Below are 13,070 nucleotides of genomic sequence, written 5' to 3' on the forward strand. Positions count from 1 at the left end.
TCCCTTTGGCCAGTTTGGCTGTGCCCCCTCCCAGCTTCTTGTGCACCTCCAGCCTTCTCAGTCGGTAGAGCATGGAAAACTAAAAAGTCCTTGGCTAGTGTAAGCATTACCTAGCAACAACTAAAACATGGGTGTGTTATCAACATTGTTCTCATCCCTAAATCCAAACACAGCATTGTACCAGCTACTAGGAAGGAAATTAACTCTATCCCTGCCGAAACCAGGACAGTATTTTATAGTTATAAAGAAATATTACAAATTGAAAATGTATATGCATTGTGATATTTAAGAGGTGTTGGATGAATTCTTTAAATAAAATTATTTTATTACAGGATATTCACTTTCTTTAATGATATGATAGTATTTGAGTTTTACTAGGTTAGGTCAATCTAATAAGGCAGAATCCAGTGGTGATTCTATCTTGTGCTGCATTGCTGGTCATCTAACATAATATTCATTTCTTCAGAACACAAATTCGATAGAACTCAACTTCAAAGCTTCACTCAGTAGTTTTAGGTCCAAATTCATCTGCTGGGTTCAGGCCAGTTGAAATAAGTCCTCTTTTTTTATCTTCTGTCCTTGAGGCTTCCCTGGAGCTCAGTGAGATTTTTATAGCTCTCTGCTTGTTGAATCACTCATCTCTTTTTATGGCACAAAGTAGACTAATGCATCACAGTAAATGCTTGGGATCAGTGGATGTGTAAAACATTTGACCTCAGAAGATTAGAAAATGAAAAAGTATTGCAGGACTCCAAAACTTGGAAGTCTATGGGATAGGGACAGTGCTACAAGTGTTTCCTCTACTCTTGCTACGGAAGCTAAGTTTGACCAGAAAAGAGGGCAGAACATGAGGATGCTATAGGAAGGGGAAAAGCTAAAAGTGATCAGAAATTGTAATCTGCACGTTTAGGAAAAAGAGACAATACAGAAATCGATTTTAATTAAATAATGGTAGTTTCCATAGTGTTTCACCATTTCTATTTTTCAAAACAACATTTTTCGAGAACCCATATCAGAATCTGGTTTGGCTGGGATATAAGTCAAGACTGAAACTTCTGTATCATTTAAAAGTAGAGATGTTACAGAGTGTCTCTTAACCCCAGAATTACTCATTTTAATGAATGACATTTCAACATATATTCTACTAGTCAGCCTGAAGAAATTATTTTTTATTTTTAAGCTTATTTGTTTGGGATTTTTGCTGATACTGTGGAGATGTTGTCACTCTTCCATTATAAATTTGAATTGAACCACTTGCCCAAAATGGGGGGGTTCTTCCTCCTCCACACCCCCATATCCAAGTGCTACAGCTAAAAGTTTGATTCAGCATTCTGTTACAAAGACTTTTATATTTTTCCCTGCTACAAACAGGTTTGGAAATGAACATGATATATATGCTTGAGAATAATAGTACTCTTGTCTATGGTTGTTTTCAAATTACTTGTACTGCTTTTTAGCATTTTTTTTAAGTTGAAATGCTTCAAGCTAACATTAATTTTAAATCTATTCTACAGCAAACTCTTTCAACTTGGAAGATTCTGAAGAAAGAGATGTAGATCCTCAGATTCAAGCAGCTATGAAGAAAATGAATAAACTTGACACAATACTGGCAAAAAACTACTTTAAGGAGAGAGCAATTAAAAAACAAGGCAAAGAAATGAGGGCAAAGCTCTGGGAAGATCTTCAGGTTAGAAGTGTTCTGCTTATTTTGTAAATAGTATATCTTAGAGTACTGTCTTACAGAATTATCATATTTCAGATGCATTGTTTTATGAAATAACTCACAGTTGGCTGACTAAAGTGGAGAAATTGATCTTAAAAAGTAACTTTGAATAGGTTTTAATATATATTGTGTAGGCAGGCTTTGAAAGAAGGCTGTGGTACTTAAAAATTGGTATGACTGGTAGCCAAATATACAGCTGTCTAGGTGTGGTTTACTAGCACAGTCTTACGCTTAAGGTCACTACTTGCAGGTATGATAAGGTGTGACAAGAGGTAATGCCTGTGAACCCAAACCTAAAAGCGTTTATTCTGTTCCAGTGTGACCATTCTTAGGCCCATCTATTTCAGTACTGTCTATTATTGAGGAAATTAGAGATGCCCCCTGGAGAAGGCACAAGAACCCTACAGCACAAATTCCTTCACATTATTCTTATCCTGGTCTCTAGCAGTTAAATGTCACTTTAAGCCTTGAAACATGAGATTTAGTATTTCCTCCGCGGTTAAGTATTGTATAATTTACATGAATGCAAATGTCAGTTGCTAAAAGGACATGATTGCAGTTGGTTTGACTGCATCTCATAATTTCAATGGATTTGGATTGAGAGCCATATATACAATACAGAACTTCTTTGTCTTGTGAAATGTGTCTCCATGTGAGAGACAATATATAACAGAAGCTTTAAAGTTCCACTGTGCCCTTATCATAACTTTAGGAGATGTTCAGATAGCCTCAATAAGAAAACAAAGTGGTAAGTAAATGTTGCCGCTGAACAAGGGATTTTTAATAGGGCCTGAAGTTCATTAGACCTGATAAGCAGACAACGTATTTTGCTTTAAAGTATTTACCTTAAAGTAAATATATGCATGTATCTGTATATTTATGCTTTATTTCTTTTGAATAGTCTATCAGTACCACTGGAAGCCATGAGGAGATAGAAAACACAAAACTTTTTTTAGCTTTGATCTCATTATGGCAGGATACAGCTGGTAAGTAAGAAAGAGAAGTAAATACCTTGATGTAATTATCCTGTATTTTGATTAATATTCATATTTTTGTTGGATACTATAAAATAAAGCTTTCAGACCTTTAAGATAAAATAATATTTGCATGTAAAAGTACATCAAGGGAATATTTGAAAAATTAACTGAAATAATTTTTGCATTATCACAAGTGTAGAAGTTGTTCTTTAATTTTGTTTATAGAAACTGTATTTTTTTCAAAGAACTGGCTACTCTAGAAGCATTTTTCAAGTTAATGGCAAACAGATGATTTCAGAAAGGATGCATGACTGATAAAACTGGTAAATTAAAGAAATGATAGCAGGTATAGGGAAAAAGAAGAGTGGAAACCTGCTGAAAAGCTTGGATGTCTTTACTGTTTTGGAACATCTGGGCAATAAGCAAAGAATTCAAAATTGCTTTGGTAAACAAACAAAATGATGAAGTTACTGCTGTGTGGTTACTGGTGGTCTTAGTGAGAGAGTTCGCCAGGCTGGAGTACTTGGTATAGGAAGGGCAGGCAGTTAAAAAATATTAGGCCTAAAAACATTACTTAGAAGCTCTAGGGATGTGGGCCCTGCCACTCATGTATCTTGGAGAAAATTTTCATGTGGGAGTGAGAGAGAGAGTGAGGAGGAGGCAATGGCAATGCCATAGTAAGGATCTCATAATATGACAGGTCCAGAGGGAGGGAAATCCTGAGCCTTCTTAGGAATTGTTAACAGAAGAACCAAAAGATTAGGACCAAATTATGATACTAACTACTGAGTTGTATGTTGGAAAAGAATGCAGGAAGATGCATGCACAGCCCAGGTCTTGGACCATGGTCCAAAAGGGTCTAAAAGAATTTAAGATTCTGAACGTGAGAGAGAATTTGAGTAAAAGGGATCATCAAATAGTACGGAGTGTGTTTCTAAGGAAAAGGCGTGAATATGAAACATGAACTTAGTTTTCTTAACCAGCTTTTTTTCTGAGAATTCTAGGGAAGAAAATTTAGGATAGATGGCAGCTTTAAAAAGTGAAACTATGTTAAAGATGTGCTAGCAGACTATTCTCAGGAAGAAAAGACTGGGAAGTCTGATAAGATCATTTCTGAGTTTCATGATATGAAAATGAAGACAAAAATATTCAAAGTGGAAATGAACACACTGATAAGAATAAATGTTTGCATTTTAGTCTTTTAGTAAAAATCGCTTTCCTCTTAAGTAGCATTTAAAACACAAAATTCTATAGCTGCATTAAAAATAGGCAAATGACTAAGGAAGGATTGAGTTCTTTGACAGGAAAGGTAAACAAATAGTTAATGATACAGAGAAACATGGAATGTGATACATAACAAAAAAAGACTAACTATGATCAAAATTACAGTGAATACCAATAATGTAAAACTATAGGTAGAATAGGGAAAGAAAAGTTAAAAAACTATTTAGAAATGTTTTCTCTTCTGAGTTGGAAGGACACAATTCTGTTGGAGTTCCAAAGCAAGTGGTTGAAGCATGTTCTGAAATATTGATAGTTTTCTTCAAGAATGCACAGAGGATTTGCATGCTTGCAGGGACCTGGAAAAAGAAAAAATTGGGTATTTTAAAATGTCCTCCTTTTTCTTTCTGTGGCTAGACTCTTACTGGGGGAGACGCTGGAACAAACTGTAGGCATTCTGCTCACAATGTCTTTATTGGGAGGGGCAGGGAGAACAAAAACAGACTGAATTTTTCAAGAATATACCATGTCAAAACTGCTCAAGAGTGGTTTTAAAAAAATTTGCTGTTTGAATACTTTGTCTTGGTGCTGGAGTTAGACATTTGTCAATCATATGCACATTTTGCATCCTCTCTTTTTTCTTGTTGGGGAGAGAACAAGGATTTGAGGTCTGAATGGTTATTGCTGAGCAAAAATCTGAGCTTGAATGTTGGAAGTATGTGCATAATAATGGTAGCAATGTGTGGTTAAAACATTTCAACAAAACTTCTTATTACAAGGTAACCTACTTTTATTTCTGTGCTAAAGTTTGGATTATTGAGGGAAGAACACAGAATTTGATACGGGTGATATTTAAAAAGTCTCCAGTAGGTGTCAGGATATAGTAAAAAATCAATAGGCAAGCAAGACTATATGGTTGTTAATGAACTCCGTGCTTTAATTCCTCTTTTGTTTCAGTGGTAACTCCTTGCTGTAGGGTGCATCATACGGGTTCTGGTGTACCGTACTGGCAAAACTGCATAGTTTAGATTTATATTTTTCAGCCAGCTTGATCTTTATCTTGAATTTTCTGTGACATTCTAGTGCCTTACTTTTCAGGTCTTATTTACTTACTTATTTAAATGAGTGCCTTGATAGCTGCCCTGGTTGATACTGAAATGGAATGCAATTCGTATATTTTGCTTTTCAGAGCTTGAATTTGATAAAGAGCTTTATTAAATAAATTATATAGGGGAGCTATTTAATTATAGCTTTTAATGGGGCTGTGAAATCAAACACAAGTTCTGGGTACAAAATCATTAATAAGCTATGTGTCCCAGCCTCTCAGGCACAGAAAAACCTCTGACACGCTCATGGCAGAAATGTAAATCAGGATTTAATTAAACGGCCTTAAATTCATTCCCCTGTGCTCTGTGTAACAAAATCATACTTTCAGTTGAGTCCATTAAACTTCATTATTACAGGATGTTGGTTGTTTTTTTCAGTGTGAAAAACACATTTTTCATATGATATATATGGTTCTTCGCAATATGAGTCCTTTTCTGTAAGTGTGAAGCATATAGACTGCAAGTTAATGCTCTAACTTATACTTCCAGTTGATATATGTCAGTACCATAACTGAATTTTTTTGAGTAACTGAAACAACTCTTGCATGCTGGGGTGTTTGAACACTTTTTTCTAGACTATACCCTTGACCTAAGCCACTTGGAAGTCTAATAATTCTTGCACCCCTGCAGACACCAACTGTGAAAATCTGGATGCTTTGTTATCGTTTAAACTTCTAGATGACTTGCCACATGGTGTCTGCAGAGGCTTTTGAACTTTAGGGCCTTGGGCTGTACCTTCTAGAATGTAATTATTTGTCTTGAATGGGCAGTAGTTGTTAAAAACACAGCCATGTGAAACATCATAGTTATTCATGAGACACACCTTACGCTTTTCCCCCTTCTTTATTTCTTGAGAAATATGGTGGTGATGCAATTTATCCAAGTAAATTTCTTTAACTTTCATGTGTGAGATCTTGTAGTCTGATACACATGAAACTAGATCTTCTTTAAATACATTTCAATTAAATTTTACTGAAAAAATTCTTTACAGATCCCTCCCATGCTAAAGAAGATGAAATATGTACTTCAGTATTTCACACACAAATTAATCCAGAAGATTATGATCGCCATAAAACCCAACATAATCAGGGTAAGCTTTTATAGTTTCTATTTCTAGATATGGCAAAACAACATGTACAATGGGTGGGTAATGAAGACTTGGCCTTTGTGGCTAGGCCAATGAAATCAGAAAAAGCAAGGTCACTTAGTGGAATGGCAACAGTTCTTATTTTTTTACAAATGATAAAAAAGAATAATTTTGTTTGTGACTTACCTAAAACATTTTACTCAACATGCTAAGAAAATTTTTACTTTCAGGGTTATAAACCTTTTTTTCTTTCATTGCAAAATGATGAGGAGTGCAACTGATTCGTTGTAAAATGTATCACTGGTTCTTCATGGAAATTCTTTAAAAACTTGTCTTTGCTGTTATTCTAAGGTACTGTAACTTTCATTAATAGGTTTATATTCAAGAAACCATCTAAAAATGAAGAGTGGTGCCGTATACAGTTTCAACTGTTCTGTAATTTTTTTGTTTTCAGAAGAAATTGTATGGATGTTGTGACAAACCTAAATCTTCAGACAACTCATTTTATGTTTTGTTATGCTCATTGTTGTAAAGGCTGCATTGCTTTTATGGATTAAGTACTTTCTGGCAAAAATCAAACATCTGTGCTGATACTTTTAGACATCACTTGTTTACGTGCACTGAATAGAGGTATCAAATGCTGGTAGTAGTGTAGTGTGTCCAACTCTTCAAAATAAATGGAATTGTGCTTTTGTGCCTCTGTTCTTTCCCTATTTGAAATTTAAATTTGTATGGTTGAGTAACTTCTCACATGTGTTGTGACATAAGAAGAATAGCTTCAGCTGCCTTTGCTATCAGCTGCAATTGTTTATTTCTTTGTCATCTACCATTCTATGTAAACAGTTGGAATCTGTCTTCCTGGTGACTGCTTAAGATGACAAGGATATAATAAACAGGTGTTCCTCAAGGTTGGACCATTGATGGCAGCGGAATCTCTGCACTTTTTTTGAATGTGACTGCATGTTTTAACTTCTCAAACCTGGACCTCAACTCCCTTATCCTTTTATCACTTGTCTTAGTCCACCAGTATGTGACCTTAATTTTGTGTTACTAAATGTTTCTTCACACTGGGTTGGAACAGTGCTGTGCTTTTGATTTCTCTGTCTCCCTACCGTGTGTCTTCATTCCTCCCTTAAAATGAAGCTTGACCCTCATGCTTCCACCTTCACGCTTTCTCAGTTGTGCTGGAGTGTCCTTGAATAGCAATGGCAGGTTTCATTACCAGTGTTCAGGAAAGCAATGACTTCTAAAGCTCCCAGTACAGGCATGGTTGGGAGTTGCTGTTGCTTGCACTATTTTGAGACGTTCTACATTCTTTTAGTTTGGGAACGCATGAAATAGAGATCACTTACAACTTACAAGCAATAAATTACTTAAATGACTTTTACTGTTTCTGCTGGAGGCTTTTGATATGGTTTCTGAATAGCTAAGACTTACTGTTTTGGTTGCTTTTGGATTTCTGTGTAACAGTTGTCATAAAGGCAGACCCTGAACAAGAGGAGCTTTACTTGTGAAGAAGAATGTATGTATTAGTTTTATAATATTACTTTAGCAGTCTTATCAAGATTCGTACCACATCTTTGAAATTTGTACCAAATCTACCAAAACTTGTATGCAAAATTTGTTGAGCTGCAGTCTCTTTTACTTACCCATGGCAATCTTCAGTGTATTCCTTGTCCCAGTGATCCATGTCTGTCCCTTCTTTACTGGAATGTTCTGAGATGTTCCGTATGATGGCTTCCTCTCAAAAACGCTTATTCTACAGTTAGAGAAAGATATAGCTTAAAAATAACGTTTCATGTATGTTGCATGTTATGTTGGTGTTTGGTGTGTTTTGCTCATTTCAGGATACAACTTGTCATGTTTATATTGATTGGTAAATTCTTATATGATCCACTTCCTTGATAGATTCAAGATGTTACCTGGTAATGTTAAAGATGGTTTGGGATGCTTTCAGTTAACAGTTGTGCATTTGAACTGTGACAGGTCAGATCCAACACCTCAGTCCTTTAAAGTTTAATTGCAATTTGAGAGTAAATCTGATTGGTGAGAATGTTGCACAGTTTTTTGTCCATAGTGTGCAAAAGGATGCATGGAATTTATTTCATATCTTTGGGAGTTTGCTTTCAGTCTACTCACTCTGAAAAAGAGTTAATTCCATGTAAACTTCCATAGCCTATCTTCTATTATTTAACATTGAGGTTTTTTGTAGGCAAATAGCCCACCCATTTTTCAAATCTCTCCTTTCCAGAAAAGCCAAAGGTACTGTGCCTACTTTTGAAGTAGTTTTTGAGACTTAGAAGTTGGTTGTATTTTCTTAGACTTGTTATTTAATGTGATAAATATTTGCTGTTTGTAAAGCAATTGCTGTTCTAAAACTGGTAAAAGTCTCTGAAAAACAGAATGTGTGCCCATTTTAGTATGATGGATAGAAACCCATTGTTGGAAAAAAGCATATGTGATGTTGTCAGAATATCATGTGGCTGTGTTTAATAGCTTTAGAGCTCTACAACAAGTTTTATTTTTAAACAAAATTTGTTTTATAAGCTGTGTTATAATAATATCAGCTATATCATCTGTTCTTCAGCTGTTTTATTTTAAAAAATGTACTTGATATGTCTCCAAATAGTTCTGTGGTTTTCAAAAAAATTATTGTCTGGTTTTGTACTGATGATAAAACTGAAACAATGATAGGATTCGAAGGAATGCCATGGCTTTTAAAGCAGCCATGTTTAACATTTTTGAGGTCAGAAATCCAAAAGTATTTTAGCCTCCCCAACACTGAATTATCTCATATAGTAAAAGCTTAAAAATGAGATTAGATTTTGACAATAGTTGTGTTTTAAATACAGCAATATAGTTTATATGTTTGTTAAATATTTAAATGGGATTGCTGTTATTACAGCTCACATTGATTCAGAAAAGGGATGATGATAACTTAGCAACTTTTCTTCCTTGAACTTCAGATTGTGCAAGTGAAATAGAAACAAATGAATTTCTTAATCAAGCAGAAAAAACGCATAGCAAAAGTAAAAACAATCAGGATTTCATTAAAAAGAACATTGAGGTAAGCATTAAAGCATAAAATCATTAACATTTTGTTAAATGTTAACTAAAAAATAGTATATAAGTACTTCTGGGGACAGTTGGGTTTCTTTATCAGGAACATTAAAAGCTAATTAGGCATAAATGAAAAAAATCTTGCTGTTAAAAATTGTTTATGGCAAAATACTGTATAAGATAGTTCTCATCTTGGATGCTCTCATTGGTGGAGATAATACTGTGTCTATGTATTTGCTAAAGAGTACTGGAAACTGAATTGTTCTGTTTGTGCCTGGACATAGCTTGTTTTGAGGGCAAATATTTCCTAAGATTTTCTTTAAATGTATTTACTGTTAAGTTAAAGGAAGATGTTCTTATGCATAGATAAGGAATAGGTGTGCAGGTTGTTCATGTATAGCCTGCATGGGACCCTTATTCACAGAAGACTTCTTTCTGTCAGAAAATAGATACCTTGATTTTTCATGCTTTTTTTTCTGTGAAGAACTAGTAGCTATAATGATTTTTCATCCAGCAAAAAAATATCCGCCCCCCCTCCCCATGTCAAAGACTGTTATAAGATTATCAATGTATTAGATATAGGCTGCTGGCTTTTTCTGTCAGAGTGATACTTTCGTATCATGGCAATAAGCAAGACTTGGATGTTAATTTCCCAGAGTTTAAAAACTTTGTTTTGGTGCTGTTTGAGCTAATGGAGTTCTAAAGTTTGCTTTTTTTTTCTTTTTGTAAATATTTCAGCTAGCAAAGGATTCAGGAAACCAGATTGTTATGCTTGAGAGAGAAAGGAAAAGGTTAATTGAACTATTGAAAGATACAGAAGATGGAATTGAATTGCAAGGTCTTGAGGTATGGCAACTTTAATTTGTACTGTATTTGTCTTATTTGTACAGTAAATCTAAATTTGATTTGGTTTTAGTCTTACCATGAAGTAACCTACTGAGATATGAGAGAAAAGCTGGACAAATCTGATTGGCTTTCTCTCCAAGAATGAATTTTCATTGACTTCTTTGTTCATTTTACTAACACTTGGACATGCCTGGCCTCAGAAAAACAGCAAAACTTAAAAGTTAGACGTGGGTGGAAGGAGCTTAGAAGCACACTCAGAGAAGATGATGAGCTGTGTTCTCTGCATAAAATGTGAAGTTGCTGCCTATCAATCTGAGTGGCTAGTGCTGTAGTCTCTGGTAGAAGGGCCAGTAACTGCTTCAAAAAAACCCCAAGAGTTTTTTGAGGACATGAACTTCAGAATACAGCAATTGGGGAAATATACATTGATGAAGCCTATGTGTCCATTTAGAAAGATAACATGGCATCTTTGTGTGGCTTCCAACTCACTCTCTCTGAAAAGTACACAGCCAAAGTCTGCTTAAGTATACTGCAGTGGATAGCAAGAGCTGAAGTAGATAGAAATACCTTTCCTCATGGAGAGTAAAAACGTGTTTGATTTGTCCACCAGTCACTGCTTCTAGGAGACTCTGTGCCACAAAATGATTCCCAGTAACGTGAAGACGTCAAATAGTCTTTTGATCTCCCAGTTACTAGGAGATGGCCTTTATTTCTTACTGCTTTGAGAGGAATGTGAAGGACTTCTCAGGGGCTCTGTTGTTTTACAGAAGTAATCATAAGGCTGCTAGGATGGGAACATAAAATTTGGTTTGAAAAATAAATCATACTAGGAACTTACAGTATTTTTCAACTATATATAGTATTAAACATGCTAAAGATAGGTGTTTTCATAGAATGAACATCCTCAAACTATGTAAACTTGATATAACACTTCAAGAAAACTGCATTTTAATAAATAAGAAGAAATATTGGGAAAATGCTTGCTTTGGGTAAAGAAATGAGGTGACCTTTCTAATTTGTTTTACATTAAAACGTACATTATGTTAAGTCTGTAGTAATGTTACAAACTTTTTCACAACACTTGTAAGTATACACTGAATGATAGTACCTAAGAAGAAAGATGTCAACTTTGTGTAGAATGAACAAAATATATCCAAGGTCCACTTTCTGTTTAATTTATACAGCTAAAAATGATCTGGAGTAAATTATTTTTCAGTAGGTTAAATAACAACTTACGTGTGAGAGAAAGGAACAAAAGCAAATGCAATGTATTTTTTTTCTTTTTTTAATTCTCTCTTCTCATATTTTACTTTGAGTTATTTTCTAATGGTTCCAAGGTCCACTTTCTGTTTAATTTATACAGCTAAAAATGATCTGGAGTAAATTATTTTTCAGTAGGTTAAATAACAACTTACGTGTGAGAGAAAGGAACAAAAGCAAATGCAATGTATTTTTTTTCTTTTTTTAATTCTCTCTTCTCATATTGTACTTTGAGTTATTTTCTAATGGTGGTGAAGACACATCCAAGAGGATGTTCTTCATTACTATTTTCTGAAATGTGTCTAAAATCCGTCTTTATAAATTACTGTTTCAGGATATGGGGTAGGAGGTGAGCTCAGGATTTTCTTCATCTGAATCCAAACCGGTTATGGAAACAGAGAACTAACTTACCCATTGTGACATTAAACAAATTTGTAATTTACCCAACTTCAGTGTGATTTCTAGGTCAAAACTCTTTCGGTCCATGGTCCAAAACTTTTTACTCTAGGGAAACTAGTAAATACACACTATGTTTTGGCATTTTCAGAGCTTTGTGCGGCAAATATAAGTGAAGGAGTCCAGATCAGTCAGGTAAACCTGATGGACAAATGACTAAGGTTATATAAATGTGCTGTATTTTAACAGTAACTGTTCTTTCACGGTTAGTAAACTGAAGTAGAAGCACAGAAAACATAACCTTTGCTGATCATTGGTATGCAAAGGTTTAAAACTATCAGCCACACTCAGTGCTTGTGTTCATGAGACAAAAAACTTCGACTTCTGTGAAATTGCACCGATCTTCCTGTTGACCTGACATTTGTTCCCTCACTTTACATAGAAAGCTTATTGAATTTTTTGGGACATGAACACTGAGCTTGCAGATTGACTTATTTATCTGTGTAAAATACTCATCAGTTAATGATGTTGCACAGAGATGTTTGACTTGGCTGACATAGTTTAACATTAAAAAAAATGCAGTGGAAGACTCTTTGGTCTAATGTTGATCTACTGGTTAAGAGAGTTGATTTTTATTCTACTTTTGTTTGCATATTAGAAGAACAAAGTTAAAGCTCACTGGATCATTATGTAATTAATCTTTTGTCTGTGCATTTAGGAAAAGATTCAAGGTATTCTATCAGATATGCTTGCAACAGGTTTGGCATTATAATTCCATGTAAGGGTGACAAAATGTTCATCTGAAACAGTACTTCATCCAACCTTGGAATAGGAAGAAACTGTAGGGAGAGGGTTGTGGGGGTTTTCTTTGTTTTTGTTTTACTCCTCTTGTTGGAAAGGCTGGTGTTTGATTAACAATACCGTCTCTTCTGTTCTTTCCTGATCAAGGACATGTTCCAATTTGAGGAGATGGTCCTTCATTTGATAAACCTCAGCATTTAAAGACATGAAGATGTTTTAAACAGCCTTCTGTTAGTAAACATCATAGTTTTCTGACCTAGAGTATAGTGGCTTTTTGTACCTTTTTTGCACCAATTCTCAAGGCATCAAGGCAATGGAAAAGTATAACGTTTTTCCAAATTTTGTATTTGGCACATGTCACTATCATGTGGGCATGTATCTATAGAGATTTTACTATTTGTATCAGATATTGAATAGATAACTACACACGACATGTGTGTTCCTGTATGTTCTTGATACAATGGACAAGAATGGGAACGGTGATTTGTAGGTTGGTGTCCTGGTTTTGGCTGGGGTAGAGTTAATTTTCTTCCCAGTAGCTGGTACAGTGCTGTGTTTTGGATTGAGGATGAGAACAATGTTGATAACACACC

The 13,070-nt window shown here is 34.9% G+C and overlaps 1 protein-coding gene across 1 annotated transcript in view; it reads left to right on the forward strand.

The window, feature by feature from the left end:
- The window catches only part of FSIP1 (fibrous sheath interacting protein 1), an 88,284-nt gene that overhangs the window by 3,064 nt on the left and 72,150 nt on the right, over window positions 1–13,070 (forward strand). Inside the window, exons 4-8 of the mRNA XM_009283656.1 lie at window positions 1,515–1,687; window positions 2,625–2,709; window positions 6,019–6,117; window positions 9,081–9,181; window positions 9,913–10,020. Coding sequence (XP_009281931.1) covers window positions 1,515–1,687; window positions 2,625–2,709; window positions 6,019–6,117; window positions 9,081–9,181; window positions 9,913–10,020 — 566 coding nt within the window. The remainder of the gene's footprint in view (window positions 1–1,514; window positions 1,688–2,624; window positions 2,710–6,018; window positions 6,118–9,080; window positions 9,182–9,912; window positions 10,021–13,070) is intronic.

This window comes from Aptenodytes forsteri, unplaced genomic scaffold (assembly GCF_000699145.1).
Source record: "Aptenodytes forsteri isolate BGI_AS27 unplaced genomic scaffold, ASM69914v1 Scaffold342, whole genome shotgun sequence".
Classification (NCBI taxonomy): Eukaryota; Metazoa; Chordata; class Aves; order Sphenisciformes; family Spheniscidae; genus Aptenodytes; species Aptenodytes forsteri.